The 26,361-nt window shown below is 35.7% G+C and overlaps 1 protein-coding gene across 1 annotated transcript in view; it reads left to right on the plus strand.

Moving 5' to 3' along the window:
- Positions 1–380: 380 nt before the first annotated feature.
- ZMYND8 (zinc finger MYND-type containing 8) overlaps positions 381–26,361 on the plus strand; it is a 45,206-nt gene continuing 19,225 nt past the window's right edge. The window contains exons 1-11 of the mRNA XM_084271416.1: positions 381–432; positions 13,416–13,564; positions 17,678–17,896; positions 18,777–18,890; positions 20,555–20,647; positions 21,307–21,394; positions 22,020–22,075; positions 22,715–22,792; positions 23,605–23,720; positions 24,324–24,805; positions 26,177–26,317. Coding sequence (XP_084127542.1) covers positions 408–432; positions 13,416–13,564; positions 17,678–17,896; positions 18,777–18,890; positions 20,555–20,647; positions 21,307–21,394; positions 22,020–22,075; positions 22,715–22,792; positions 23,605–23,720; positions 24,324–24,805; positions 26,177–26,317 — 1,561 coding nt within the window. The 5' untranslated portion in view covers positions 381–407. The remainder of the gene's footprint in view (positions 433–13,415; positions 13,565–17,677; positions 17,897–18,776; positions 18,891–20,554; positions 20,648–21,306; positions 21,395–22,019; positions 22,076–22,714; positions 22,793–23,604; positions 23,721–24,323; positions 24,806–26,176; positions 26,318–26,361) is intronic.

The following is a 26,361-nucleotide window of genomic DNA, read 5'->3' on the forward strand; positions in this document are numbered from 1 at the left end:
AAATATTAGCAGACATCTGTCTACTCAATTTATAGAGGCCTTAGATTAGGAGCTACAAAAACCAGAATTCCTGTTTGTCTGTCTCATACAATTTACACATACAGTGTAATCATCAATGTTACAAGACTGTCATTAGTATGAAAATGTTCCCTTTGTAATTGCTAATGTGCAGCATACATGTGTACCTGGATTGTTTCTCTCCATGTTCTGGTCAATGTATATTCTGGCGAACAGCAGACCTTTCACTTTATCAGAAATGTTAATATAGTTGTATTTGATAGTGTTATGTTGAACTTCTGTACGTGAAATTAGACATGGGAATAATACTAACTATTCTAATTCACCTTTTTGAATCCTGCAGCTTGGCTGAAGAGGAAATAAAGGCAGAGCAGGAGGTGGTGGAGGGGATGGATATCTCCACTCGATCCAAAGGTAAGAGTGAATATTTCATCTGCATTCTGCTCAACATATGAGCAATTGTAACACAGAATAGTGAAGCTGTGTAATCTACCATGAAGCTGCTCTTGAATGAAGGCCCAAGACTCATTGTATTTTTTACAATGACTATTGTATGTTAGGAAGTGTTTCATAGTTTTCTTGGTTTTCATTATATGCCAAACCTCTCACCCCTTCATCCTCTGTTGTTATTTCTGGTTTATTGATAACTGATTTAGGAAAAAACATCAGCCTATGGTATCATCTCACTTATCATGGCTCCCTTTAAAGTACTTTTAGATTTGCAATATAGGAGGAAGTAGTAGTAGTAATAATAATAGCATTTCCTACAGTAATGAATCCTAATTTTCTGAAGTAGAAACGTAGTACACTTCTTTTTCCACAAAAAATGATCCCTGGAGCAGTATCTATTTCATCAACATTTATGTATCTGTCTTATTACCCTGACATGAATTAAACTTGGTGATGGAATTGCAGGTGACTTCAGTCCTCCTGGTTTCTGGAGTTTTCCCTATGAATGAGTTATTACTGGCAAGTGAAAGCCAAATGCTTAGCCATCTGTATCAGTGTAAATATTCCCACTATCATTTGCAATGGGCAATAGAAAAAATGCCCTTAAATCTGAATACTTGGGCGTAATTGTTTACTCCAAATCATTGCAATTGAGTACTAGATGCCTGTCCATCTCTTTTTGTACTTGCAGCTGACTTTGCAGCTCAATTTACTTGAAAGCCATTTCTGTAAAATGGCAGCAATGGTTACTACCATCCTCTACAAATTCTTGGCACACTCTCTACTCTAGGGGTTTTGGGTCTAGTTAAATCTGAATGTGCAGATGTAATTGTCTTGCAGTGTGGCACAGATCCTTTGCATTTCTGTGTTTTTCAGTGAGGTAGCTTGGGTAGATAATATGGTTATGATATTGCATTTAGGTGTTAATTGTACTAACGGACAGGAAATTTCTTGGCTTGGTTCTCATGGTGTGGTTAGATGAGGTGGTACATATGATCTGACGGTTCTAGGGAGATTCACTTGCTTCTTTTGCTGCTCCTCCTTGTCCTTTTCTCCCTTCTCTACTTATGGTCTTGCATGTCAGGTTCCATCACTGGACTACTTATTACCTATCTCTGTATTTCAGTTTTCTAAGCCATCAGAAATTAAACTATACTTGTTGCTTTAGTGATGGCTGTTGAATTGCATGAGCTCCCAGCATTCTTTTCTTTTGTGATGCTTGTCCGATCCTGACCTTTCTAACCAAATAAAACTGAAATGTTTTTCTGCTATTGTGACTAGCTTGTTTGTGAGTTTGGTATGACAACTTGATATGAGAGACAAATTAGATGCATTTAGCTGCCCATGAAATCTCACCTTCACTTCTCCTTAGATAGAATTTGGCCTGCATGTTAATACTAACAATAATTTCACATGCATCACGTGAGTTAAACTATTACTTATGTCACACTGATGTGATCAATGTTTAAAAGTAACATATGAGTCTGATACTTATTTATGTAGATAACTGTATTTTAGTGCTCTTACTTTACTGAGCCCAGGAATAGGTGTATGGTCTGCAAAAAGTTGCAGTTCCCTTACATTAATGTTGGTCTGACCTAAAGGTGCACTGTTTCAGGGCATGAAGCACACAGGAAACTTTTCAACATTTTCCCCTCTCCTCCCCTTGGTTTAAGATGAAGTTTCCCAGAGCAGTGAGTTGATTTAATGGTTATTGATAAGGTCAGTCTTTCATCTCACAACCTTCTCAGCCATATGATCTTGAAGCTCCCTTTGCTTTGCTGGCTCTGATCAGTTTGAAGTGGTCAATTTAGAGGGAGCTACCTGGCAGAAAGAGAGTTGTGGTTTTATACTAAGTTTACGGTTGATGTAAGTCCCTGAACCAGCTAACAGGCAAGTTCTGCTAGTAATTGACAGGTGGGTAGTGTGGAAGACAAAAACAGGATCACCACAGTGCTAGTTTAGACTGGCCCAATTTGTGACTGTCTGGAAGTCACTGGTCTGCACACAGGTGTTTTAAACACAAGTGAGGGTGATAAAAAGTAAAAATAAAACTTAACAGAGGTTGAATTAATTGAATAATAATAATGGAGAATTTATATTTATGGAACTATATTTATTAATTATATTTAACTAGATACTGATTTCCTTTAATTAGCTTGTTAAATTTGACATGTATGTTGATGAAATCCATGCTAGAGCTATTCTAAGGGCAAGAATAACAACTCCCTGCACCAAGCCTTTAAAAGTATAGATTTTTTTCAATGAAGAAGTGATGTGTGTTGTAAGGGAATCTTGAGACTTGCCTATAAGCCATCTTGCTTTGGTTTATTTCCAACATAATCTGTGAATTAGTGGTAGAACTTTGTACTAGTTGAATAGTGTAGGTTTTGCATAGAAAGTAAAAGGACTGTACGTGCCATCTGCTTAGTGCAAGTGGTGGCCATATTATATGCCTGCTAAAACTAATCTTTCTGCGTTTCCATTATTTGGAATGAGACAGTGTTCCCTGTTAGTTCAGTGCAGTGTTTCTGTAGCACAAATGTCACAAAACAGTTTAAAAGCTGTTGTAATGCTCTGCATAAGGTAGAAAAAGTGCTGCAGTGTTCTGAACGGATGGGGTAGTGGTAGCAGTAGTCTGGTTCAGAGTTTTGCTTTGTGTATTTTAGAGATGAGGAAATTGACCCTATAGAGACAAACCATTAAAGGAAGCAGACAGCTCTTCTTGATTTGGGTTTCTTGATGGTCTGAGAAGCCTGTGCAGGAGGATTAGGCAGTGATACTATGTAACTTCACACTTGTCCTGGAGAAGCAGATACTGCAAATATGTTTTCTAACCTGCTCTGCTACAGTTTATTTGTACAGCTCGTGTGAGGCCATATATAAAGAAAGGAAAATAAATTAAATTGCTTAAAAAGCAGTTAACCCAATGCAGACCTCTTCATGAGCATTCTTGTTTTCATATAAGAAGTTTCATTCTAATTGCTATAAATCAATTCCAGTTCAGTTTAAGCTAAACTGAAACATGCATTGTTTAATGTGTAACAAAGGTGCTAATATGGCCCTTGAATCGGTTTAAGTAAGGTAGTGATTTCAAAGCAGCCTAAGCTGGTCAAACTGCTTGATGCAGCAGTTTTATCCACTTCCTTCCATACCTAAGCTGGCAGGAAACTAACTGAACCATAAAATCTGAATATTATTCTGTGAGCTTAGTGTGCTGAAGTGGCTTGGTAGACTGCCAGAACTGGTGTTGGAGAGAGCACAGGAATATGCCAGTTGGGTGCAGGAAGTACAGAGCTTTGTTAGGCAGCTTTTAGATAGGGTTAGACTGTAGTGAAACTAGACCTTAAAGCCATAGCTGACATTTTTTACTTAACACTTTATAGTGTTGCTAATGCTGTTACAGTGTAAGCTGTATCAAGCAGCTGATATAGCTGAAAGTTTATCTTTTTCTTGGTAGCATTAGTGATTGCCTGAATCATGAACTGATTAACCCTACTATTACATATAAGTGCCTGTCTACAAAATAGTGCGAGGACGGACATCTGGTGAGGTGGGGAAGGGGAGGAGAGTTGCTGTAGCAGTTACCATTTAGATCTGTTTATAGGCTGTGCATATGCAGCTTTTCTAAAGATGAGATTTTAAAATACACTACTCCCTTGATGAGAACAAGAAGGCATAAGGCATCTAAGAACTGGAAATGGGAAATGACAGCTTAAAGAGAATGAAAGAAGGAGTCCGAAAACACAAAATGGGGTCAACAGTGGATTGCTGTTTAGCAAAGGGGAAAGGTCATGGATTAGATTATAATAATATTTTGTCCTCTGCATATGATATTTAGTATGTCTGACAGACACATCTTGTTATATTTCTGTTCCAGCCTTGTGGCCTATTTTTTAACCTTGTTTATGATACATTTCACAATGGGTCTTGCAAGGCTTTCAGGAGAATTTTCTGAGTATCTCCAGGTTGTGGTTCCAGAGCAGCATAATAAAGTTGTTTGGTGCAGATCTATCTTCACATGTTCACTTTAGACAGCAGTGAACTCTCCACTGTAAGAACTTTTAATTTTCTTTCAAATTCTTGTGTTATTTTTCAGATAGTTTATCTTTCTGACCTGCCAACAGTAGTTAGCTGTGGTGATGGGTTGACCTCCCTGAGGGTTTTGTATGTTTCAGCTGGGACTGTAACTGTTGCCTGTCGAAAGGAAGTCTTTAACTTTATTCTTCCAATCATCAGTCATACAGCTTGTATGTTTCCTGTGCATCTATGCTGGCTCTTAGCCAGTCCTGAGTCAGTTAAGGACTTGGGTATAGAATAGTTTTCTACCTGCTTATCTCCCTGAGCCAGATTACTAAGGAGCTGGACAGATGTCATTGCTAGGAGCAGGCTTGTCCCCATCAGTGGCAGCTAGTCATTAGATGGTCTTAGCTTGTCATAAAATCATATACTGAGACACTACTGCTTAAGGATGAGAATTCTGACGTCTACTGCTTCTGTATTGCTGCAGGTTTGTGTTGAAGACTGATTTTAGTGGGTTTTATCAGTGGGATAAAATTTAGTGGATTTTTATCAGATTTTATTCAAAGTATCTAGGGTTTAGATACATTGAATATAAATGCAAAATTACTAGTAAAATGGAATTTCCAGAATACAGCATATATTTTGTAACAGTTTCATAATAGTGCACTGTGTATGGAATTTCTGTGCAGTGATACGAAGTATTTAATCACAGAGATGTAAGATTCTCACTACAATGTGAAATGTAATCTGAGAATCCACCAGTAAATAGTAGCACACCCTGAGGCTTTTATCTCTAGTGCAGAGCCCTCCTTAACTAATCAACAGGGTGTCTTCAGGAGTGCCTTGGGACAGCAAGTCCCTCTACAGCCAGGCTCTAGCTTATAAACAGCATGGGGCTCTTACATTGCAAGTTGTTGGGAAGTGTTTCATTTTCTAAATCTTTCAAAGTCCTACAAAGAAGAAACAAGTAAGTGTCTTTTTTAACTTGTGTGAAATTGCAATGTAGTAGGAGTTCATCAGGATTTACACAACCGTGTCTAACCTCTGTTGATTACATTAGGCAACTGGATTGGGTTAATTGCATCAGCTGAAGTTTCTGGAATGTAAACAGGGCTTTAAGTGGTTGATTGCAACTGCTTCATGTTTCAGAATTCTGGCATAAGATTAAAATGTCTCAGAGTTTAGTATAAGTTCTAAGAGATTTATCTGTGATTTTAAGTGTTGTGAAGATAATTAAGCTTGATATAATATTATAGGTAAAGAATTTGAAAAATTATAAGTTAGCAACTAAACCATATAGGATAATAAATGTAACTGGGAGACTTCACAGTTCTGGAATCCATATAAATTGTTAATTGAATCATACTGTAATGATGCTAACAATGGAGTTAGTGTATCTCCTTTTTCTCTCAGAATTCTTCATTGATTTTCCTCAGCACCATTTAAAGTACATGCATTCAGAGCTTCTGAGGAGGAGGAAAGAAGAGAGAAATGACAGCCTAGGTGGAAGTCAGTTTTCTGTTTCTGTTCTTGTTCCTCCTAATGACATAGTTACACATTTCTGTGGGGTAATGACAGCTTAAGCAGTCTTCTGTTATCTTTGCATTCATGTACCTCTTCTCACGTTGCCTGCTTTTTTTTTTAAGCTAGCTAACTGTTTCTACAGCCATCAAATTAATTCTTCATGAAACCGCTTTCATGAGATTATTGTTCTTTTGTTCTGTTACATCAAATGTTGGCAGAACTGTTTGTGTCATAATAAAAGGGATAGCATGGGATTGGGAATTAATGTTAACAGAAGTAGTATTGGGCTGGCTCTGTTTATGTAACACTGAGTGTCTTACATTATGTAAGGATGAGTGTCTAACTTACATAGAACAATTGACTAGATTTGGAAACATTCCTTATTAAAATGTTGCATATTTGTCTTACTTGCATTGAGATGCCAAGAACCAACTTGCATCACAGAAAATTTTACTGCTGTAACTCTCAGTTTACTGATATCTAATATATTTATTTCCTGGAAGACTAAAATAATGCTTTCACTGAAAAAATACATTGCTGTTTCTGGCACCTGTAAAACCAAAAATGTTATTTCTTTTACCATCTTTATCACAAGTCAGGTTAAAAAGCTTTTTTATTTTTTAATTTTTTTAAACTGTTGAAACAAATATATTTCTAAATTTCCCTCTTCTAATTTTCTGAAAATTTATGGAACAGAATAGATTTATTCTACAAGCAGTAAATATAATTTTATAATGGCTTGTTTTTCATAGGTCGTATTTAAAATACAAGAAAATCAGGGGCAAAAACTAATACTCTTCATGAGTTTAGTAAACTTGATGTAGTTAAGATAATTTTTTGGTTGTTACTGCATTATTTTGAAATGTAAAACTTTTCTTCCCCTCCACAGCAGCTCAAAAAGTGCTAATTCTTTGCTGACAGTTTCCATGCTTTCTGGGAAGGCTTTTGTTTTGTTTTCATAACTTTTTGTGGGGTTGAATTTTAAAATAATGGCATATCAGTAAGACTGATTTCCTCAAGCTTTTCTTAATTAATTTCCTATCTATTGTGCTGAAAATGCAATAGTGAGACAGTATATGCTGATACATCAGGCCTGCCATGCTCCTTTGTGTCAGCCACATTTCCCTTTTCCTTCAGACTGGAACTGTCAACTTGGTAACTTGTTGGCATGCTGATTCAGCTGAAATGAATTCTTGATGTTTTTGTTGATTTGGGCTGAATCAGTTACCTAAAACCATGTTGCTTCCTGGGTGAACAAATAACAGTGCTAGAGAAAGGAAAAGGGAAGGAAGGAAGTGTATCTCTGGAAGGGTACTGTGAAGTCTTAACTCTGAAGTCTTAACAGTTAAGACTTCACAGTGTGTAACGTGCTGTGGATTTCAGTTCTCTTTGAGGCCTTATTGGTAGAGAAACTCATGCAAGTGTAATAGATACTTAGAAATATATATATGTAGATGCCATTTTGGTTTAGTCTGGAATTATTTTGATGGCGTTTAGCTGAAGTAAGTTCTTTTTCAATTAGAAGGAAAAGGTGTATGTAAAGGAGGGCACAAGGAGTTGTATGATGTCATTGTAGATAGGTCTTTGGTACTGAGCAGTTTATGCTGTGTTCTTATAGTAAGGCAGGTGGTTGTTACTTGTTTTCAGGAAGACTTCCATTTGGGTATTATGGGAAAAACAAGGAAAACAACCTTTTGATTTTGTATGCATTTTCTGAGTTGGCATGTGCTTCTATTGAGAAAGATAAGACTTCTCAGTTGTCAGGGTTTGTAGCTTACAGTACAGAATTGGCAATGGCCAGAATACAGAAAATATGGCTGTCATCTACAATCCATGTGCTGCAGCAAGATAAGAAACTTAATGTACAGTAATATCATACTTCTCTTTCTTTGGTTTTATTGTTTTTTCGAAGCTAAATTGTATTAAGTCACTATCGTAGTTTATCTGCTTAAAAGTTGTGTTACCATCACATAAAATTTGACTTCTCAAATAGTCATAGAGAGTGAAATCAAGTTGCTTTATGGTTTAAGTATGCTCTAGTCTGCCTCCTGGGAGCAGTAGTTACTAATTCTTTAGTCACATGATGGCATACTGAAACAAAGATTTTAAACTTCAGGTGAATGTCAGGTTAGCTGCATGTTCCCCAATGGATGGCTTGAGAGAGCACTCATAGGTGCTGATGTCAACCCTGGCAGTATTGCAGAGCAATTAATGATAACCTAGTGATGTAAAACCAGGTAGCTTTTAATGCAAATTTAAAACCCTTATTTCAGATATCTATTTTTTCACTTGTACTGGGAACACTATTTTAAAACAATGATAAGAAAGTAAAATAACACACTCAAAAATCAAGAAATAAGTGGAGTAAGGTTGCTTGGCAAATTAATTTGTGAGTACAGTTGGTTTATCAATTAAATGTTCATTTATTATTTCAATATAATGCCCCTTAATACACAGAACTTTTAATTTCTTATTAACCTTCTGAGTGCTGAGAAACTGCAAGTGATCTCAGTGTTTTCAGTTAAGACATCAAGTTGTGCACCCACCTTTTCTGTCTGAAAAGTTTGGTTCAGGCTGACCTGCCCAGTATGTAACAGGAGTTTTGTAGAAAAAGTTTTTGTAGAAAAGGAGATGGCAGGGATTACATGCTGACCAGGGATGAACTGACATGGTGAGATACTCTCCAAAATGAGACCATTCTTGCTTATTAAACACATTTTTAAAAATAATTGAAATAGAAGATATCACGTGAAATCTTCTTGTTCCTTTTTTGGAGCTGAAACTTGAATCTACCTTCTAAGTGTCTTAGTCAACAAGCTGTTGCACTGCTTAAATCTGGTCTTTTTATTCTTTACTATTAGATTTGTTTCAACTTCAGTCAATTAATAAGCATTAAGTAAAATAATAGGCTGGGGAAGTGATACATGTTAAAAATTTTCCTTCCTCCTGACAGTTTAGTTTCACAGGCATAAATTTCTTGATTTGGTACAGCACAGCTCCACAAACTCTGCTAACACAGCTGGAAGAGACAAGGAGGAAGAGGCAGTGTGTGCTAAATGGGGCACTGCTGTTGAGAGAAATTCAGACAATACGCAACTTGAGCATTTTTTGTCATCATTAGAATTGAAAACTGTAACTTAAGTAGGTGCTATCATTCTTATTTTACTTGAACTGAATTAAAAGATTTTTCATTATTATTTAGTCCCTCACAGTATGCTCAAGCTTGGACCACAGAAGAAAATTACAATAGTTAATTAGTTTTTAAATTTCCTTAGCCAAGCTTATATGTCTGTATGATCACTTAGTTAAGTTGATATTGAATCTGTCAGTATGTTTTCTGTTGAAGTGAAGTTTGGATTTGGCTGTGACTGGATTTTATGTAATTCAGGGCTGGTTTATCTTGTAACAGTTCTAACACTTTTTTTCATGATGAATCATTTAGTTTAGGAAAAAAAAACATTTAAAGGTGAGAAGCATCATGATTTGGGGGCAGACCAAAGATGGAGGAACTTTATACCTGATTTTCTTTTTTATACTTGGAGCCTTCTCATACTTAGAGCCAAGGCAAAACGTGCAGTGTCACAGGCAGCTTCTTTGTAAGCCCCACAATCTGAGGCTGTAGAGCTGAAAGGAAACTGGTGTGCTCCTCTGGTGGCAGTTTTGTGCCTGGGAGTAAGAAATGGAAGAAAACTGTGCTGTTCTGTTACCTCCCTGGCTTTAAGCTGTGCCTGCATACGTACAGCCTGGAATTAGAACCCTAAGTCTTTTCAGTGTGCTGTGGCAAGGGCATTATTTGCTGGCGAGAAACTCGGGCTTGGATGTCCTTTCAAGAACTTTGAGGATGGTGTTTGCTGTAGAGGAGAAAGTTCTGCAGATCTCTGCACTTGGAAAACAAAGATTAAGGCATGGTCAGCACTTCACAGTAGGAGTAGTTTACTTCTGGCTGCCTTCAGGAATGTGTAGGAAGTCTCTGTTGAGAACTGCAAGTTATAATAAAGAAAGACTAATGTAGTACATGGTGTTCTGAGCCATGTGGTGATGGAAAGATGAGAAAAGATACAGTTGAGCTGTTTTTACTGATCATTCTGAACACAAAGTTTTCAGGCCGAAGAAGTTCTGTTCTGCTTTAATAAAAAAAAAATATAATCCAGAGCTTGTTTTTGTTTTAGGTTTGATTGTTTTAGTTCAGGTGTGGGTTTTGGTTTCACTGACACTGATGGTGCAGCATTTCTTCCAGCATAGCTGCATTGGCTCATCTCCCTTGGGATATATGAAGCATATGCCAGCTGGAGTTCTTCTGCCACCTTCTGTGCATAATGAGTTAAACTGAAAAAAAACAATCCCTTGTCTTCTGTCAAAGTAGTTGTACCTGTATTAGAATTGTTATTGTCATAATTGAGTAAAGAAGGATTTTTTCACATGTTTAGGTGATACACCTTATCTGTCAATTCTTTGTATTGTGGAATCAAGCTAAATTTTGGCCTAAATGGAGTGGGAGACAGATTCACTTGAATTGAAAGGGTCAAGTAAATTCTGGTCTCAGGCACATTGTATTCATTTAATTCAGCCTAGGCATGTCAGAATGTAATTTCCCTATATGGTGCCTACAAGTATAAAAGGGGAGGGGTGCAGAGGAAGAGGAAATGACATTTCTTAATGTCAAAGAAAACTCAAAATGTGAAAAGTTTATGTCTGTGTGTTTAAACCAGCTTAACTACATTTTGCCAAAATTCTATCGCTTACGTCAGAAGAAGAATTCCTCTGAGAGCAACAGTACCTTTCTGCTAGGCAGCCCTGCTGAAATAGCTGTGCCTACATAACTCTAGCAGCAATCACTTTTCAGAGGACTGTTGAAATGTGGTATTAGCCTGGTGAAGCTATTCTAGATGAATAAAACTGAGGATAGGCAAATGCTCCAGCATGTCTTCCTTCTCTCAGAAAGATATCTTTCTATCTATCTTTTCCTATGTTTTTCATATTAATTTATAGTTTTCTTGAATCTTAATTGCTATTTTGACATGTTACCAAGATTTTGGATGTTCAGAAGTCACCATACACTATGACATTTTCCATAGCATTGTATAAAAGAAGTCAAACCCAAAGCTTCTTTCTATACAGTTATGTATTTCAGTAAAAAAAAATAAAAGCTTCAGAAACTGAAAAAAAACATTTACATCTTACATGTGTCTGGATCCATCTGAAAAAAAGTGTGATGCCAATTACCATAGGCAATACTGGTATTTTTACAAATTAATATAAACCTGTGCAGCCTTTCTTGCACAGAAGTGCTTTCACTACACTTGTTGCATCTTTATATTTTCATCCATACATATGAATAGGATGTATTACTAAAATGCAATTTAGTCTAGAAGTATCTTTTCCATTTTGGAGATTGCATCATGAGTTTTAGTGGCATCATGGGGTTTTTTGAGCATAGTGTTCGAAAATGTTTTCCTGTTTTGTTAACTGTATGGCTTCTTGATTTTTTTTGCTCTTTCCACTAAATAATACCTTATTCTCAATAAACACAAAACACAGAAACTATTTAGAGATCTGATCCAGTTCTTCAATGTGCCATAGAACTGCTAGGGTTTGAGCATATGACAAATTACCTTACTTTTGAATGTGATTCAGTGTAACTTTTCAGCTTGACAGGACATTATTCTGAATAGTTTTGTACTAAACTGTTATACTAGCTCACTTGTAAGACTGTCTAATGAGAAAGTGTCAGTGGCCATATTGTGTGTGAGACTTCTTAAATGTGTTAAAATCACTCCCCAAGATGAATGTTATAGCTCAACAGCACTGTCTAGTTCAATAAATAAACACTATACTGGGATGTATTTGTGGGAGAAGGGTGGTTATCCACAGCCTATGTGAAATGGTCTAGTGCCATGGCTTTGAATATTTTTCTGTTTGAGGAACCGTAACTATTAAAAGGTCCATCAAAAATATTATATTTAAACAACACAAGACAAACTACCAAAAAAAAAAAAGATAAAACCCCCCAACACACAACCCCCCCCCCCCAAGCTCCCCAATTTTAAAGTGGCATTAATACCCGAAGTAACATTTCTCCTTCTTTCTATGTTCCCATACAGTAATAACTGCTTTGCTGAATGCATTATAAGCATTTGTATGGCTGTGCAGTGAATGAAAGAAATTACTCAGAAAAAATTAGGTTTTAGACAGGCTTTATTCCTTAATTGTTTAGTATGAAGTCACAAAACATTTGCCCTAGCACATGTAAGTAGGGGATTGAAAATATGGGAATGACTTTAAAGAGGGGGATCTATTGTTTCCATAAGATATTGATGACTTCTCATCCCAATGGTTCTGTCTATCATTTTGTTTAGTTGCATACATTAAAAGCTTAAGGAAAAATTAAACAAGTTAAACCAACTCAACTTTCACTTGTATCAGGATCATTTCACTATAATATAATTGTCTATTACAGCTGATTGCATAGTTGGTTCTTTTGAAAAATGTCAGTAAGTTCTTTGTAACTGAGCTGAGCAATCCATTTCCATTAGGAATCATTTAACTTTTATCTGAGAAAATGAAGTTGCAAATGTTCTATCTAGGATATTTCTGATGAGCTTGTTAGTGGTTAAGTGTATTAACTGTTTTGAGGCTGTAAATAATTCAGGCGTAGATGGAAGCTGAGACTTATTAAACTGCTCTTGGGATTTGCATCTTGAATGTGACCCTAGACCATTCTATGACAGCTCTAACTGTTCGAGACACTAAATAGTTGTGCCACTTTCTGTTTGCTGCTCTATCTTGCTGTCAAAAGTTGCTACTTGCCTGGGAGTCTTGTCTTCATTTCATCTTTTTAATAATCCATAGTAGCAGGTACTACAAGTTGCAAAGTAATTGAGGTATCTTATTGTCTGAAGATAAATATGCTGATTTAATTTTTTCTATTGACATATTTCAATAATTTTATTTAAATATGAGAAATAAACATTGGGACTGACTTTTCTATTACCATGTTTTCTATCCGGTTACTTATGCTCCCAAATTATACGAGTGAAGTTGTCAGGAACTGTTAATGTTTCTCTCCTTTTAAAGTACATGACATAATTTAGCATAGTACTCTGCTAAACTACAGAAAATAATTGTTATTACACTTTACAAGATATTAAAGTTATACAAAGGGCCAGAATACTGTGAAAAAGAAAAAAAAAACCCTCCTCTAAATTACTGCATTGAGAATTCACTTAACAGAGGCATTGTTTAGCAACTCTTTGCTTCTGGTTTTGTCAGATACTGGGTGAAAGGCAATAGAAAATTTTTATTCTGTTCAGTGGAAGAGTTTGAATGACAAACCATGACCTTGTTTTGAATGTTTTTCATTGATATGCACTCTTCAGCCATGTTGTTTGCATCTCTTATAGATCCTGGCTCTGCCGAACGCACAGCACAAAAACGGAAATTTCCCAGCCCTCCACATTCCTCTAATGGCCACTCACCACAAGATGCGTCAACAAGCCCTATAAAAAAGAAAAAGAAACCTGGTCTATTGAACAGTAATAATAAAGAGCAGGTAAGAGAAGTCATGATCTTGTTATGCTTGAATATGAAACAATAAGGGATGTAGAGACAGCGGATCAAGAGCTCTCTCCTCTTGACAAAAGTCCATTTTTGTACTTTAAGAAGTAAATATTAATTTTTTAATGCAATGGGTGTAGGAGCTGGCACTGTATGTTAGGTTTGGATGTTCTTTTATTTTTGCTTTACATCTGTATGAGAAAGATCACTTGTGTACTTATTTTTTATTTCATAAAGCTAGTAAGATGTATAAACAATAAATGCATTTTTTAACAAAAGGATCATGAAGGATTAATAAAAGTCAGCTCCTCCTTTGGTTCTCTGCAGATTCTTTCCCTTTCCTTTAAATTGCTGGGCAGTGTACAGTCCTACCAAACTAGTTAAATCAAAGGGTCACACTGACAGTACTTTTGAGTCTTCATACTTGAAAACTTTTCAGTGTCTCTGCATACTCAATTTATAGTATTTCATGCAATTCTTAGAAGAACTTGACTGCAGAAGAATTTGACGTTTCTGATTCATTGCATGATCCAAGTGAAAGAATTCTATGAATTGTGTTGGGTAGCAGATGCTGTAAAGCACCTGCATCGTCTTGGAGGAGACTACATGACATCAGTCTTTAGCCTTACTGGAATTGTTTCCCATCTAATTTAATAATGACATGGCTGAGTATTTTTCAAAGTGCTTTTGTGTCAGTGTTTCTTGCTAGGACCGTGTAAACACAGGTTTAGGTTCTAAGCATTTAAAGCCCTTTTTCCTGGTATAACAGCGTCCACATTGTCTATTATTGTGGTACAATTGCACTGATTAGGAAAGGAAATTAAATTCCTAATCACTGTTGTTGTCCTGGGATAAAAACAGTGAATAAAACAGGGCTTACAGTGTCAGGCATATTTTATTCATGGGCAGTTTGGCTTTTACTGAGCTTCACTGATGGCTGTATAAATTCTTCTACGTCTTGGACATCAATAATTTTCTAAACAATGGAATTGAATTTTAGGGTATTATTTTCCACTTTATACATTTTAAAGGCATATGTGAAAACACAATTGCAGTTGTTGAACTTGATATATTCCCCTTGGTTAAATCCTTTTCTGTCTTCCAGGTATCTCAGACCTGAATTATTACAGGGTAGAATAAAGTTGTATATCTAATGAACAAAAAATCCACAAAATTTTCTTCTATATTTGTTGCAAGTTAGCAAGAATATATCTGTTTAGTTTTCTTTAGTTTTTAATTTTTTTAATATTGTCTTTTGTATCAACTTTGAAATGGGCATATCTGAAGATTGTGGTTTTAAAGTAGGTGCTGTATGGTAGCAGGAGTTGTTAAAGTTTATTTTACTGCTAAACAGGTGTGAGTTAAGCAGTTCCTTGTTTCACTCTCAGGTTAAGTTTCAAGTATAATGTAGCTGATAGCTCTCGTTCTAATTGGCCGATAAATCCTTTTTGAGGTATGATGATGTCACTGGGAACCTTCAACTTTAATAGTCTACATTACAAAGTGTTTTGTAATATTTGAGTATTTTGAGATACTGTTACTAAAGTTAGAGTTTTGCATGATGCTTTGTGTTACATGTTGAGTGCATTACAGATCTTTCAGAGTGGTGCAAATGAGCATTTAAAGTGTTGAAATACAAGCAAAGGATTATGAAATTGTAGAATGTAGCTGTGGCAGGTTAAAAATCAGGAACTTCTGACGTTTAATTTGTCAGTTGTAATTTAATTAAGTTGTCAGCTTGTTTATACTACTAGCTTCAATATTAATTTAAACTGGTAATAAATAGTGAACATTTTTCACCCTGAACCAGAGCTAAAATACCAGGTTTTTACCTTCCCTTTTCTATGTTGTTCTACAGGTCTTAACTCCAACAAAGACTTTAAAGCAGGCTACCACCCTATTTGAATTTGAATTGGCTAGTTGTGAAACACTTGAGGAAACAAAGCTTTTCTTTCCTCACTGTTAAAATTTAAACATTTAAAACATTTTACTGTGATTAGAACAAGTGAAAAGGTCATTTGATGCAGTTGAATCATTCATTTCCTGTTCTTGAGTTTTGTTATTTGAGTACTTTTTGAGTATTTTTTTTCTGTTGAACCTTTTTTCTGTCGTTCTTAAACTTGGCTTAAACAAATAAGGTGATAAATGTTGAACAGCATCCTTGAACAGAGGAATAATTCCTCTCATGCTCTGGCAAAAGAGGACTTCTGCTCAACTTGGATATTATGAGCTGATTTCTGTGGAAAACACAGGTTTTATATTTGTCTTAAAGCAGTATCTTTGATTCTTAGGAAGTTCATGTGGATATACTGCTTATACCCACTTCAAAATCAAAATATGTAAATTCTTTTGCTAATTTCCTTTATCTGCAGTTGAGGAAATGCCCCATAGCTGCATATCCACATATATACTATTGAGATGTTGGTTTCAGCTGCAAACAAAACATGTTTCTACTCTGGAAATTTCAACTTTCCCTTCTTCACTCTGGGTTTTGTATCTCTCGGATTGTAGCAGTAATGTATTTGGGATGTAGTTAAAGTCTTATGCCTTCCCTCTTATTCCACAGGATCTTGTAGACCCTTCCTCCTGAAAGCCTTGTGTGATTAAATATATATGCAGAGAAAGTACAGAAAATAAGACTTGACCCATTTCCATGGTGGGAACAAAGAATCTATTTAGTAGCTGTTTAATGTGTAAAATAGAAAAAAAACCCAAAACTGATAGAAATTCAAGTGAAATTTTAGGTAGAAAAATGCTTTGGGAATGTTTGTGGGTAACATCCTTTCTTTGCCTAAACTATTGTAATTTCATATAGTCGCAGGTGATATCTCTTCTGGTGTACATTTAGAGATACAACATCTTCAGCTAGGTTGTCACTTCTGCATCATCTAATTTGACCTTGGAGCCCCCTATTCATGCAAATAATTAGCCCTTGTCCTTTGTAACTTTAGTAATTTAGAAATATCATGGTCCAAGCTGGCATGCTGGTGGTTTCTGGTGACATTAATTTCTGTCCTGTGTGACTAATTTTGTACAGGATGCAGCAAAGGTTTGGAACATGCATATGCCTGTGCTGTTTTATTAGTCACGTGGGCATGTGACAGCTCTAAGAACTTGCAGATGTGCAGGACGCATGAGAAATTACCTGAGAACCAAAGGAAATGGTTCTGTAAACTGCAAATATTTTGGATAGTTACAAGTAGTGTCATGAGCATCAAACAAAAAACCAAATCAAAGTAAATATACTGCCTACAACTCAAGATCATTTCACTCCATGCCCTCCTCAGCAAACCACCCCTATAATTAATACCAAACAGAAATCCTAAGTTCCCTTGTAATTAATACATAGAATGTAGTTTTCTATTAAATGTCAGCAGCTCTTCAAAACTGATGTAAATGGCTTTACGTGTGTGGGGATCCATTTGAGCCATTCCAGCCTCTTTGCTTCTTGTGTTTTGACATCAGCTGTGTCACCTTTGAGCTGTCTGCAGCTCAAGTGGAAGACTAGTTCGTGTAGCTTACAAAGTTAGCACTGTTTTCTACTGCAGGAAAACCAGTCTGAATTTCTGATATGCATTGAAATGGTGGATTGAATCTCTCCCAGAGTTCTTGCTCCTGTAGCAGAGGTGGCTGTTCAGGATGTGAATTTGCTCCTTTGTCATCCTACTTTACACTTTGCCTTATTAAAATCAGCACTGGCTTGCTTCATTGTACAAAGTTGTGAACTGCTGCAATTTAGGACAGATTTGCATGGTGTTCAAATTCTGGTTTCATGACTAACTTGTTCAGTTGTCCCAAGGTTAGGAATTCTGATTTTAGAGTACCTAATTGCTTCTATAGCAATACCTCAGTGTTTTTAATGACTTCTGTTGGATCGCTTGTCTTGCACTCTGCACTCACTTGCACTCACTTATTTTCAGTTTTGAGTGTGAACTGACGTTTGACATCTGAATAAGAAGCATTTTGTGCAATGAATAAGATACTGTGCTTGCATAAATGTTAATAAAATGCTGTAATCTGCTGTTTGCTTATATATTATGAATATTATTATTTGAAAAACTGCAAATTTGTTTTGAAACCAAACCTGTTTTTCTTGCCTACATTTCAGTCAGAACTAAGACATGGTCCGTTTTACTATATGAAGCAGCCACTCACCACAGACCCTGTTGATGTTGTACCACAGGATGGACGGAATGATTTCTATTGCTGGGTTTGTCATCGGGAAGGCCAAGTCCTCTGCTGTGAACTCTGTCCTCGGGTTTATCATGCTAAGTGTCTGAAACTGACAGCGGAACCAGAGGGGGATTGGTTTTGCCCAGAATGTGAGGTTAGTTTAATATAAGGAGTAGATTTTTTTCTTAATTGTGAGATACCTGCTTTTTTGTTCTGAAATGTTTCTGGTTTGTTCCTGTATTGCCTCTTTGTATAGGTACCAGAAAAATTTGTACAGAACGGGAGGCATCCATTGTTGCTCCACCACTTCTTTTCTGTGCACCTGGACTGTGTTTGCCACCTTATCACAAGTTTTCAACCTCCTTTTGTGTCTTCATCTCTAGAGAAGGCACCATTCCAGAGTGATCTCTTCATCAGGCAGCTCTTATTCAAAAAAATATGCTGCAGTTTTGAGTATTGTAGCTTGTGTTTCTTCTTGTGGGCTGATAGCGCTGCAGCAGTGCTGAAAAAAAATGCACTGTAGGGTCTACATAAACAAGTGGGTATTTTATTGCTACTTTTTTCTGCAGGACTGAAGAATTTAATCATTCTTCTCTCATGATTACTGAAAAGAGAATACTTAACATCAAAGTATAATGAAAGCAAATTAGTTTATCACATACCTTCCCTTGATAATTTATTTTAGTAGAGCCCAGGTACCTTTCTCACTTAAGTGAAACTGCTTTATATTGGGGAATTTTATGTATTCACACATTCACTTTGTGTGATCTTGAAGACAATGGATAATTTTCTGGGGTCTTGGTGGCTTGGTTGTTTGGGTTTATTTTGTTTTGTTTTGTTTAATTTTATAATGCACCCAGAAAAAAAGATCCAACTAAAATAGACATCTGAAGTACTTGTACTGCATCATTTGAAATCTTTTGTTTCTTATAAGATAGTTTTTATCTTCCATTTGAATGCTAGAGTGTTTCTGGGGAGAAGAATTCACCTAGAAATGTTTGTTGACAAAATATTTTTTTAATCTTATCTTTTAGAAAATCACAGTTGCAGAATGCATAGAAACACAGAGTAAAGCTATGACAATGCTCACCATTGAACAGCTATCATATTTACTGAAGTTTGCACTACAGAAAATGAAACAGCCAGGGGTAAGGAATTATGTTTATTGCTTGGATCGTATGATTATCATAATCTCAGGCTTTTTTTCTTTTCGTGGATTATAAATCAGTTTATTTTATCAGATTGTATGTGACAGTTTCTGTGCTGCCACCATTACTTTAGGTTGTTCTGGACTGCATTTAAAACTTAGTGTCTTGCTGTAACTTCTGGACGTAGTTTCAATATGTGTCTTGAAAACATATTGTGGCTTTCAGTGGGACGTGGTGGCGTTTCACTCACCAGAAGCGTACAGTGCTGTCTTTGAGATACAAGGAGAATGAGAATATGTGATATCTCACTAATGTGGTTACATGGGTTAAGAACCTTAGGTACAGGCACTTATACTACTGATTACAACTGTTGAAAACCTAACTTCTACCTGTTAGTAGAAATTATTCTTGGCACAAAAGTTCATTGTATCGTATACTTGTAAAATGCAGAAGAAATTTTCCTCAGTTTGGTAAAAACCTGTGCCATTAACTTCCATGCAGCATGACTCTGCTGTTCTATGAATTTTTATCACAGAGGTAAAATAGGTACAAGTTGGAGGAAAACCAGTCATGTGGTCTGTCACGGGTGCACTTCTCAAAATCACCATGCCTCAAAGTTTCAGCTATTCCAGTCACTCATTCTTGCTTCAACAATTCTGGTCAGTTCTTCACCATGCAAACTTTGCCTGGTTTGCCATGTGAAGAAAACAGTACATTAAAATACAATGTGATCAAATTAGCAAAGGTTGTCTTAACTCCTGTTGCCTTGTTCCGTTAGGGAAGTTAGAGAAGCAGGGAGAGTGTCTCTGTGCCTTCGTTGTTATAGTAAAATACGTTGGAAAAATTAGGTGTGGAGAATTGGTGGACTCTGCCGTTTGGTGTATCTGTAAGCATTTTAGCAGAATAATAATGGCAATTTCTAGGAAGGTTACCCTTATGTTCCTACAGGTTTTGCCTCCTGGAATGGTTTTACTTTGGCGTGGTAAATATTATCCTATTAATGAAGCCATTAGACGCTTTAAGTATGGCTTTTCAGAAACAAAATGTCAGAGTTCACCCAGTGTTTTGAAAATATTAGAAAGATCATGTTTGATGAATGTTATTGTGATATTTTGCCCTTTAGGCATTTTAATAGTAACCTGTTGCTTTGGTACCTGAGTACTTTAATTGGTTGTGTTTAATAATTGCAGTCCCTCCATGTTAGCAGATCCATTCCACTGATAAATGTTTGAATCTGTTTGCATTACCCAAGCACTCTTGTTTTGAAAGTTATGATGCTATGAGAGTGTGAAAAATAAGTATAGGTGAGTCTAGTGAATTGGAAATTTAATAAAGTCTCTTTATTCTGCTAAAAACTATTGAGCCTTATCTGATACTCCTCACAACCCCAAGTAAATAACAGAACATTTTAGAAACCCCCTAACTTTTGCAATTCTTTACTTCCAGCATAGGAAAGATCACTTAAACGAGGCCTTTTCGTTCTTCTTGTTCTGCAAATACTTTGCCACATCATGAAATTTTAAAGCTACCTGAGGAGAATTTTCTCTGACATCACAGTTGGAAGTGATGCCAGTGAAAATGGAAGATTAGAATAAAATGAGTCTTGTGTCATTGATTAAACTGTTCTGTATTAATCAGCAATACATTGTGGTTTGTTCTAACAGACAGAGCCATTTCAAAAGCCAGTTTCACTGGATCAACACCCAGATTATGCAGAATATATCTTTCATCCAATGGACCTTTGTACATTAGAGAAGGTTTGTATGAAGGAGGGAGGAAGACTGCTTGAGTTTGCAATCATTAAGATTTCTGGAGTGTTTGATGGGGGTGGGGAGAAAGAATGCTTAAAATTATTTTGATACCTTTTTTCATTCTCCACTGTTTAATGAAGAGTGAAGAATCACACAGTTTTGTTCTGCTGAGACTTGGTGAAGAGACAGCAAGTTTTAAATATCTAGGTCCTTATAGTGGAAGTTGATGTTTTTATGGTATAAAGGTATAACTAAAACATGTGACTGTTTTTATTTAATGAAAGTGCTTCATCCAGTAAGTAGACTTGTAAAATTTAAAAAATAATGCTGTGGAGTGATGTCAGTAGAAGAAACCAAGGACTCGGTTTTCTGAAGAGACAACAAATGAAACACTGTTTCTGGAAATTAACACTTTTTTGCAAATGTTAAAGATGCTAATCTAAATAATTAATTATTCAGAGTTAATTTAGACAGTTCATACATTTTTCAGAGCAGTCAAAAGACACCCTAAATTTGACAGCTTCTTAACTATTTAGAATCGTGTTACAGTAAATAAGTAGTCAGTTTTATTGATTGTATAGGACTGATAGGAAACAGTCTTTAAGAAGAAGCTGTACCTTTACTGATTTCTGCTTCCTGATTAATTCTTAATTTTTTCTTTACAGAATGTCAAAAAGAAAATGTACGGTTGCACTGAAGCATTTTTGGCTGATGCCAAATGGATTTTGCACAACTGCATTATTTACAATGGGGGTATGTGTTCATATGTACTTGCCTCCAAATTTGAAATAGTTAAAGTCATAAAGCAATCTTTAGACTTCTAGTTGGCAAATGCTGAAAGTTTGTTCCTGTTAATGACCACAGTGTCTAAACACAACAGATTCTTTTTTTTTTTAAAGAACTGACATACATTAAACTGTAGGGCCAAATACAGCCTGTGCTGTCACTTGCTCATTCTGCCTTAAGAAAATTTTCAGATAAATTAGACTGATAGAATGGTTTGGATTGGAAGGGACTGGAAAGAAGATCTGGTTTGAACCCCTGAGTTGTTTTAGCACTTTGCTTTGTGCAGCTCTTTATAGGAGACTTAATTGAGGAGTTGATAGAGCATGTCCCTCAGTGAAAGAGTGTATCAGCAGTGGGCAGCCTGCAGTAGACTTCAAAGAAGAATGTGTAAAGATTGTTAGAGATGTTACCTTGAGAAGTGGCTACCTTCTGCTTTTGCAAGCACATTGTTCATATATATGTGTTTTACATTGTCTCTTTTTAGATGTTCTCTTTTGTCTTCAATGTTAACTTTAAAAGCAAACACCTGTCAATTTTATACGAATTCTAACAAAACAGTTTTCCTGGTTAAAACATTTTATTGTTTCCTCAGGAAATCACAAATTGACACAAACAGCGAAAGTCATCATCAAAATCTGTGAGCATGAGGTATGTGTGCACCAATTAATTTAATTGTTCTGTATTTTTAGGTGGTCAGTTTCATGTATTCATGAGTGAAATGTGTTTTACAATGTGTGTATTGCATAACTATGATTTTTGTAGGCTTTCTTATGTTGGTATATGCATATCCGTGGCCTACAGAAGGATTTTTGGCAAGGGCATTGCTACTGTATCTTCCATTAGGATATTTACTATCTCTAATTATGACTTGCTGGTGGGGGGGAGGGAAAGCAAAGTGGACTTATGGATTCTACACAGACACCTATCTTCTAAGTGAATACTTGGATTTGAAAAGAGACACCCATATCACCTGGTTCATAGATGTTCACACAGCATCAAACAAAGGATGCTTTTTTTTTTGACTGGGGTAAATGACAGTAGCACACACTCTGAAGAGGGATGTAAAAATGTGACTTATTTATTAACAGGAATGAGTAAGTTACAGGGGTAGAAAAAGATGGGTGTTTGTCTAAACAATGTTGACTTCACAGCAAGTAAATCTTTGTTCATGACCACAAATGTGTGGAAATGTGATGCTAGCAAACTAAACTGGATACGTAAGAATACTGATCATGCTTTAGTCTCTTTAAACACTTTGATAATTGTTTGATTTCTTTTTCTTTTCAGATGAATGAAATTGAAGTATGTCCGGAATGTTATTTAGCTGCTTGCCAAAAACGAGAAAATTGGTTTTGTGAGCCTTGTGTAAGTTAAAGATTATAGTAGTGTAGCTAATACATTAAAAGTGCAGTTTCCATTTGACTGTTGCTTGCTATCCCTGCATTGAGCTGCTGTAGTTTACCAACTAGCTTGTGTATCGTGCTCTTTATGGAGTCAGGCTATCTCAAGAAGTGTAGCTGTAAAGTTACATGCTTTCATAATGTCAGCAAACAGCTTGCAACTTTTCAATCCTCCAATATAAGTTATTTGCACCTCAGTCACCTGTGTTTGCATGTAGTACTTGCACTCAAGGTAAGATTTATGAAAGGTGCATGTTTCTGAAAACTGCTTGTTTGAATCTGAAAATTTAGACTTGATTTTTCTTTTATGACCTATTTATTAGGTTGGTTTTTTGTTTTGTTTAATACTGCACCAAACTTGGGAAGACTCCTTAAGATTCTTAAGTAGAAGTGTGTATTCCACCAAGTTCTGTCTTGGATTTAAGTAAAAATTAGAATTTGAAAGCTTGGCCTTAGCCTAACTTATATTATGCTCCATATTTGGAGAGGACTAATAAAAAATAAATGAATAAAAAATTTCAATTATGATACATGTAATCAAGATGAAGTTTTATGTAATAAAAAAAATAATTTTTTATGTCAGGATTTGTTACATATGTATTAAGTATATAGTAAAATGGAATCTTGTATTTGGCAAGTGCTTTGTGCATGTTCGATCTTCATTAGAATCTAAGTAATACCTACAAGTTTGGGGTTCTTTTAAATCTTGTTGGTTATCAGATTTGAAGGTATTTCTGCTTGTTAATTTCTTACTGTGCATTTTGCCTCTTCCTTTAGAGCAATCCCCACCCTTTGGTCTGGGCTAAACTCAAAGGCTTTCCATTCTGGCCTGCTAAAGCACTGAGGGATAAAGATGGGCAAGTTGATGCCCGTTTCTTTGGCCAACACGACAGGTGGGAATTTAACCAAAGGATGTTCTTACCAAATTCTTGTAGTTTTGTGCTCTTGGACTTTTTCGATCCTTTTTTTGCACCTTGACCCTAGTAACCTATGTAATACTGTGCTATATAGAGTCTTACTGTTTAAGTCATGATATTGTAAGATTAATACCTAATTGTCATAAAGGGAAAATATAAATCTATACATTAGTAACAAAGAACTGTATTTTTAAAAGCCCCTATATAGGGCCACGAAATAATTAAGTCAAAGTTCCTGGTATTTTAGTGTCTTGGAAGGCAGAGTTTTAGAGTCTGCCTCGTTTAGTGATAAATAAAATCTCTTTGATACTTATTGTTGGAACTTTTCCTGGCATAAAGGAGTTTGATCACCCTGATAAGGGGTGTAAAATAGAATATTATGTTTTTAAGAATGTGATTGTGAAGTCTTTTTTTTTTTTTTTTTTTCTCTTTCATGACCTGCTCTTTATGTGACCTGAGGTGTACGTATCTTTATGATTAGGCTAAAATAAATTAGTATGTGGGAAAAAAAGTTGCCAATGTCAATCCACAGAGTGAAATGTAGTGATAGTATCTTTTATTTTTCTGTTTTATATATAGGGCCTGGGTTCCAATAAATAATTGCTACCTCATGTCTAAAGAAATTCCTTTTTCTGTGAAAAAGACTAAAAGCATCTTCAATAGTGCAATGCAAGAGATGGAGGTTTATGTTGATAACATTCGTAGAAAATTTGGAGTATTTAATTACGCACCTTTCCGGACGCCATATACTCCCAATAATCAATACCAAATGTTATTAGACCCTGCAAACCCAACTGCTGGAACTGCAAAGACAGACAAACAAGAGAAAATCAAACTGAACTTTGATATGACAGCATCGCCCAAGATCCTAATGAGCAAGTCTATGCTGAGCAGCAGTACTGGTCGTAGGATCTCATTGACAGATATGCCACGGTCACCAATGAGTACAAATTCATCAGTTCACACTGGATCTGATGTTGAACAGGATGCAGAGAAAAAAGCAACTTCCAGTCATTTTAGTGCCAGTGAAGAATCCATGGACTTTATTGAGAAAAATACAGGTAAAAAAAAAAAAAAGGAGCTATAGGACTTTACATTTGGTTAATTAATACACTGGTTTTATTCTGTGTGCTTTTTAAAGACTGACTGTATTGTGACTCATTTTATGAAGAACTTTTACAAAATAAATGGTTTTCACTATCACAGATAACTGTTCTTTCTGTCAAATGGAGCAGGAATAAATAATCTTGAAAGCTGACCAAAACCCTTCAGTTTAAATAGCAGGAAATAGTTGTAACTATCAAAATGAATGGAGAGTGGAAGTAAATTCAGAGAGTTATAATTGTCATGATTAGGAGGTATTCTATTAAAAACATAAAAGCTCTTATTCAAGGCACTGAGCTGAATTGATAATGTTCGCAGCTGAGTAACTAAAATGTGATAAAATACAGTTCTATAGGCAGAGTGGGGAAGCAGTGGAAAAGAGTCTGCAACACGGGATTTGGATTTCTCATACTGATAATGTTGTCAATGACCAAATGATAGATAATTAATATACTGTATCTGTTTATTAATTGAGTGTGTTGTCTTTGTAGAAAAGTCTGTGTCGAAAAGTAAGTCAATATTTTTAGATAAAATTATGTTATTTATTTCTACAATCTTATTCTTTCTAAGCTAAGAAAAATATATAGACAATCCTGGTTGCACTGGGGAACTAAAACTATCCAATAGTGAGTTTAGGATTACATTTTCAATGCATTAAGCAGAGATTTAACAAACAGAAATTACTCTCTTGATGACAAAAATGAGTTTTTTGTTTTGCTTTGGGGTTTTTTGTTAAAATTAACTTCTTCAGCGCTTCCCTTTCTACACTGTTTGGCTGTTTCCAGAGTTTTTGTTTTGAAACAACATTTCATGGAGATGTTAAAGGCTCATAGCATAGGATTTTGCTTAAGTTCTGTATAAATTAGAATATTGGAAACATTTGGTTACTGATTTCTAGCTGTACTGATTAAATTTACTATGAATTGTACTTTTAATTCTCTGTTAATGTAGCTAGAAAATGGCTTAGTTGGGGGTTTCTATACTTGCATAAATGAAACACATGAAGATAGTAACTTTGAGCATCACAATTTGTGAACATCAAAAATAACCAGATCCAAGGCTAGAAACTTTCTGTCACTGCAGACAGAATGATTTTGAGGGTAAGGACTTGGCCCAACTATATACTTACAATAAAATTATTTTCCTTACAATTTCTTTATTAAACTAAAGGAATAGTTGTAACTTAATATGGGTGTAAACTGTAGAAATTATTTTTTAAAAAATTCTTTCTCTGCTTGTGTAAGTTTAAAAGGTGCTTTGTACCAATGAATATGGCTATACTGTGATTATTTTTTAAATCTATCTTTATTAATTTTGTACTTTTTCAGCTTCTCCAGTACCAACAAGAACGGGTCAAGCAGGGAGCTTGTCAGGGAGCCCCAAACCTTTCTCTCCTCAAGCATCAACACCAATTTCTGCTAAGCAAGAAAGAACTTCCACTCCAGGAAGCATTCTGAATCTAAATCTTGGTTAGTCTTAAACTTTGAAAATCTGATACTGTTATAGCTGAAGA

Source organism: Gallinula chloropus, assembly GCF_964237585.1.
Source record: "Gallinula chloropus genome assembly, chromosome: 16".
Taxonomy (NCBI): domain Eukaryota; kingdom Metazoa; phylum Chordata; class Aves; order Gruiformes; family Rallidae; genus Gallinula; species Gallinula chloropus.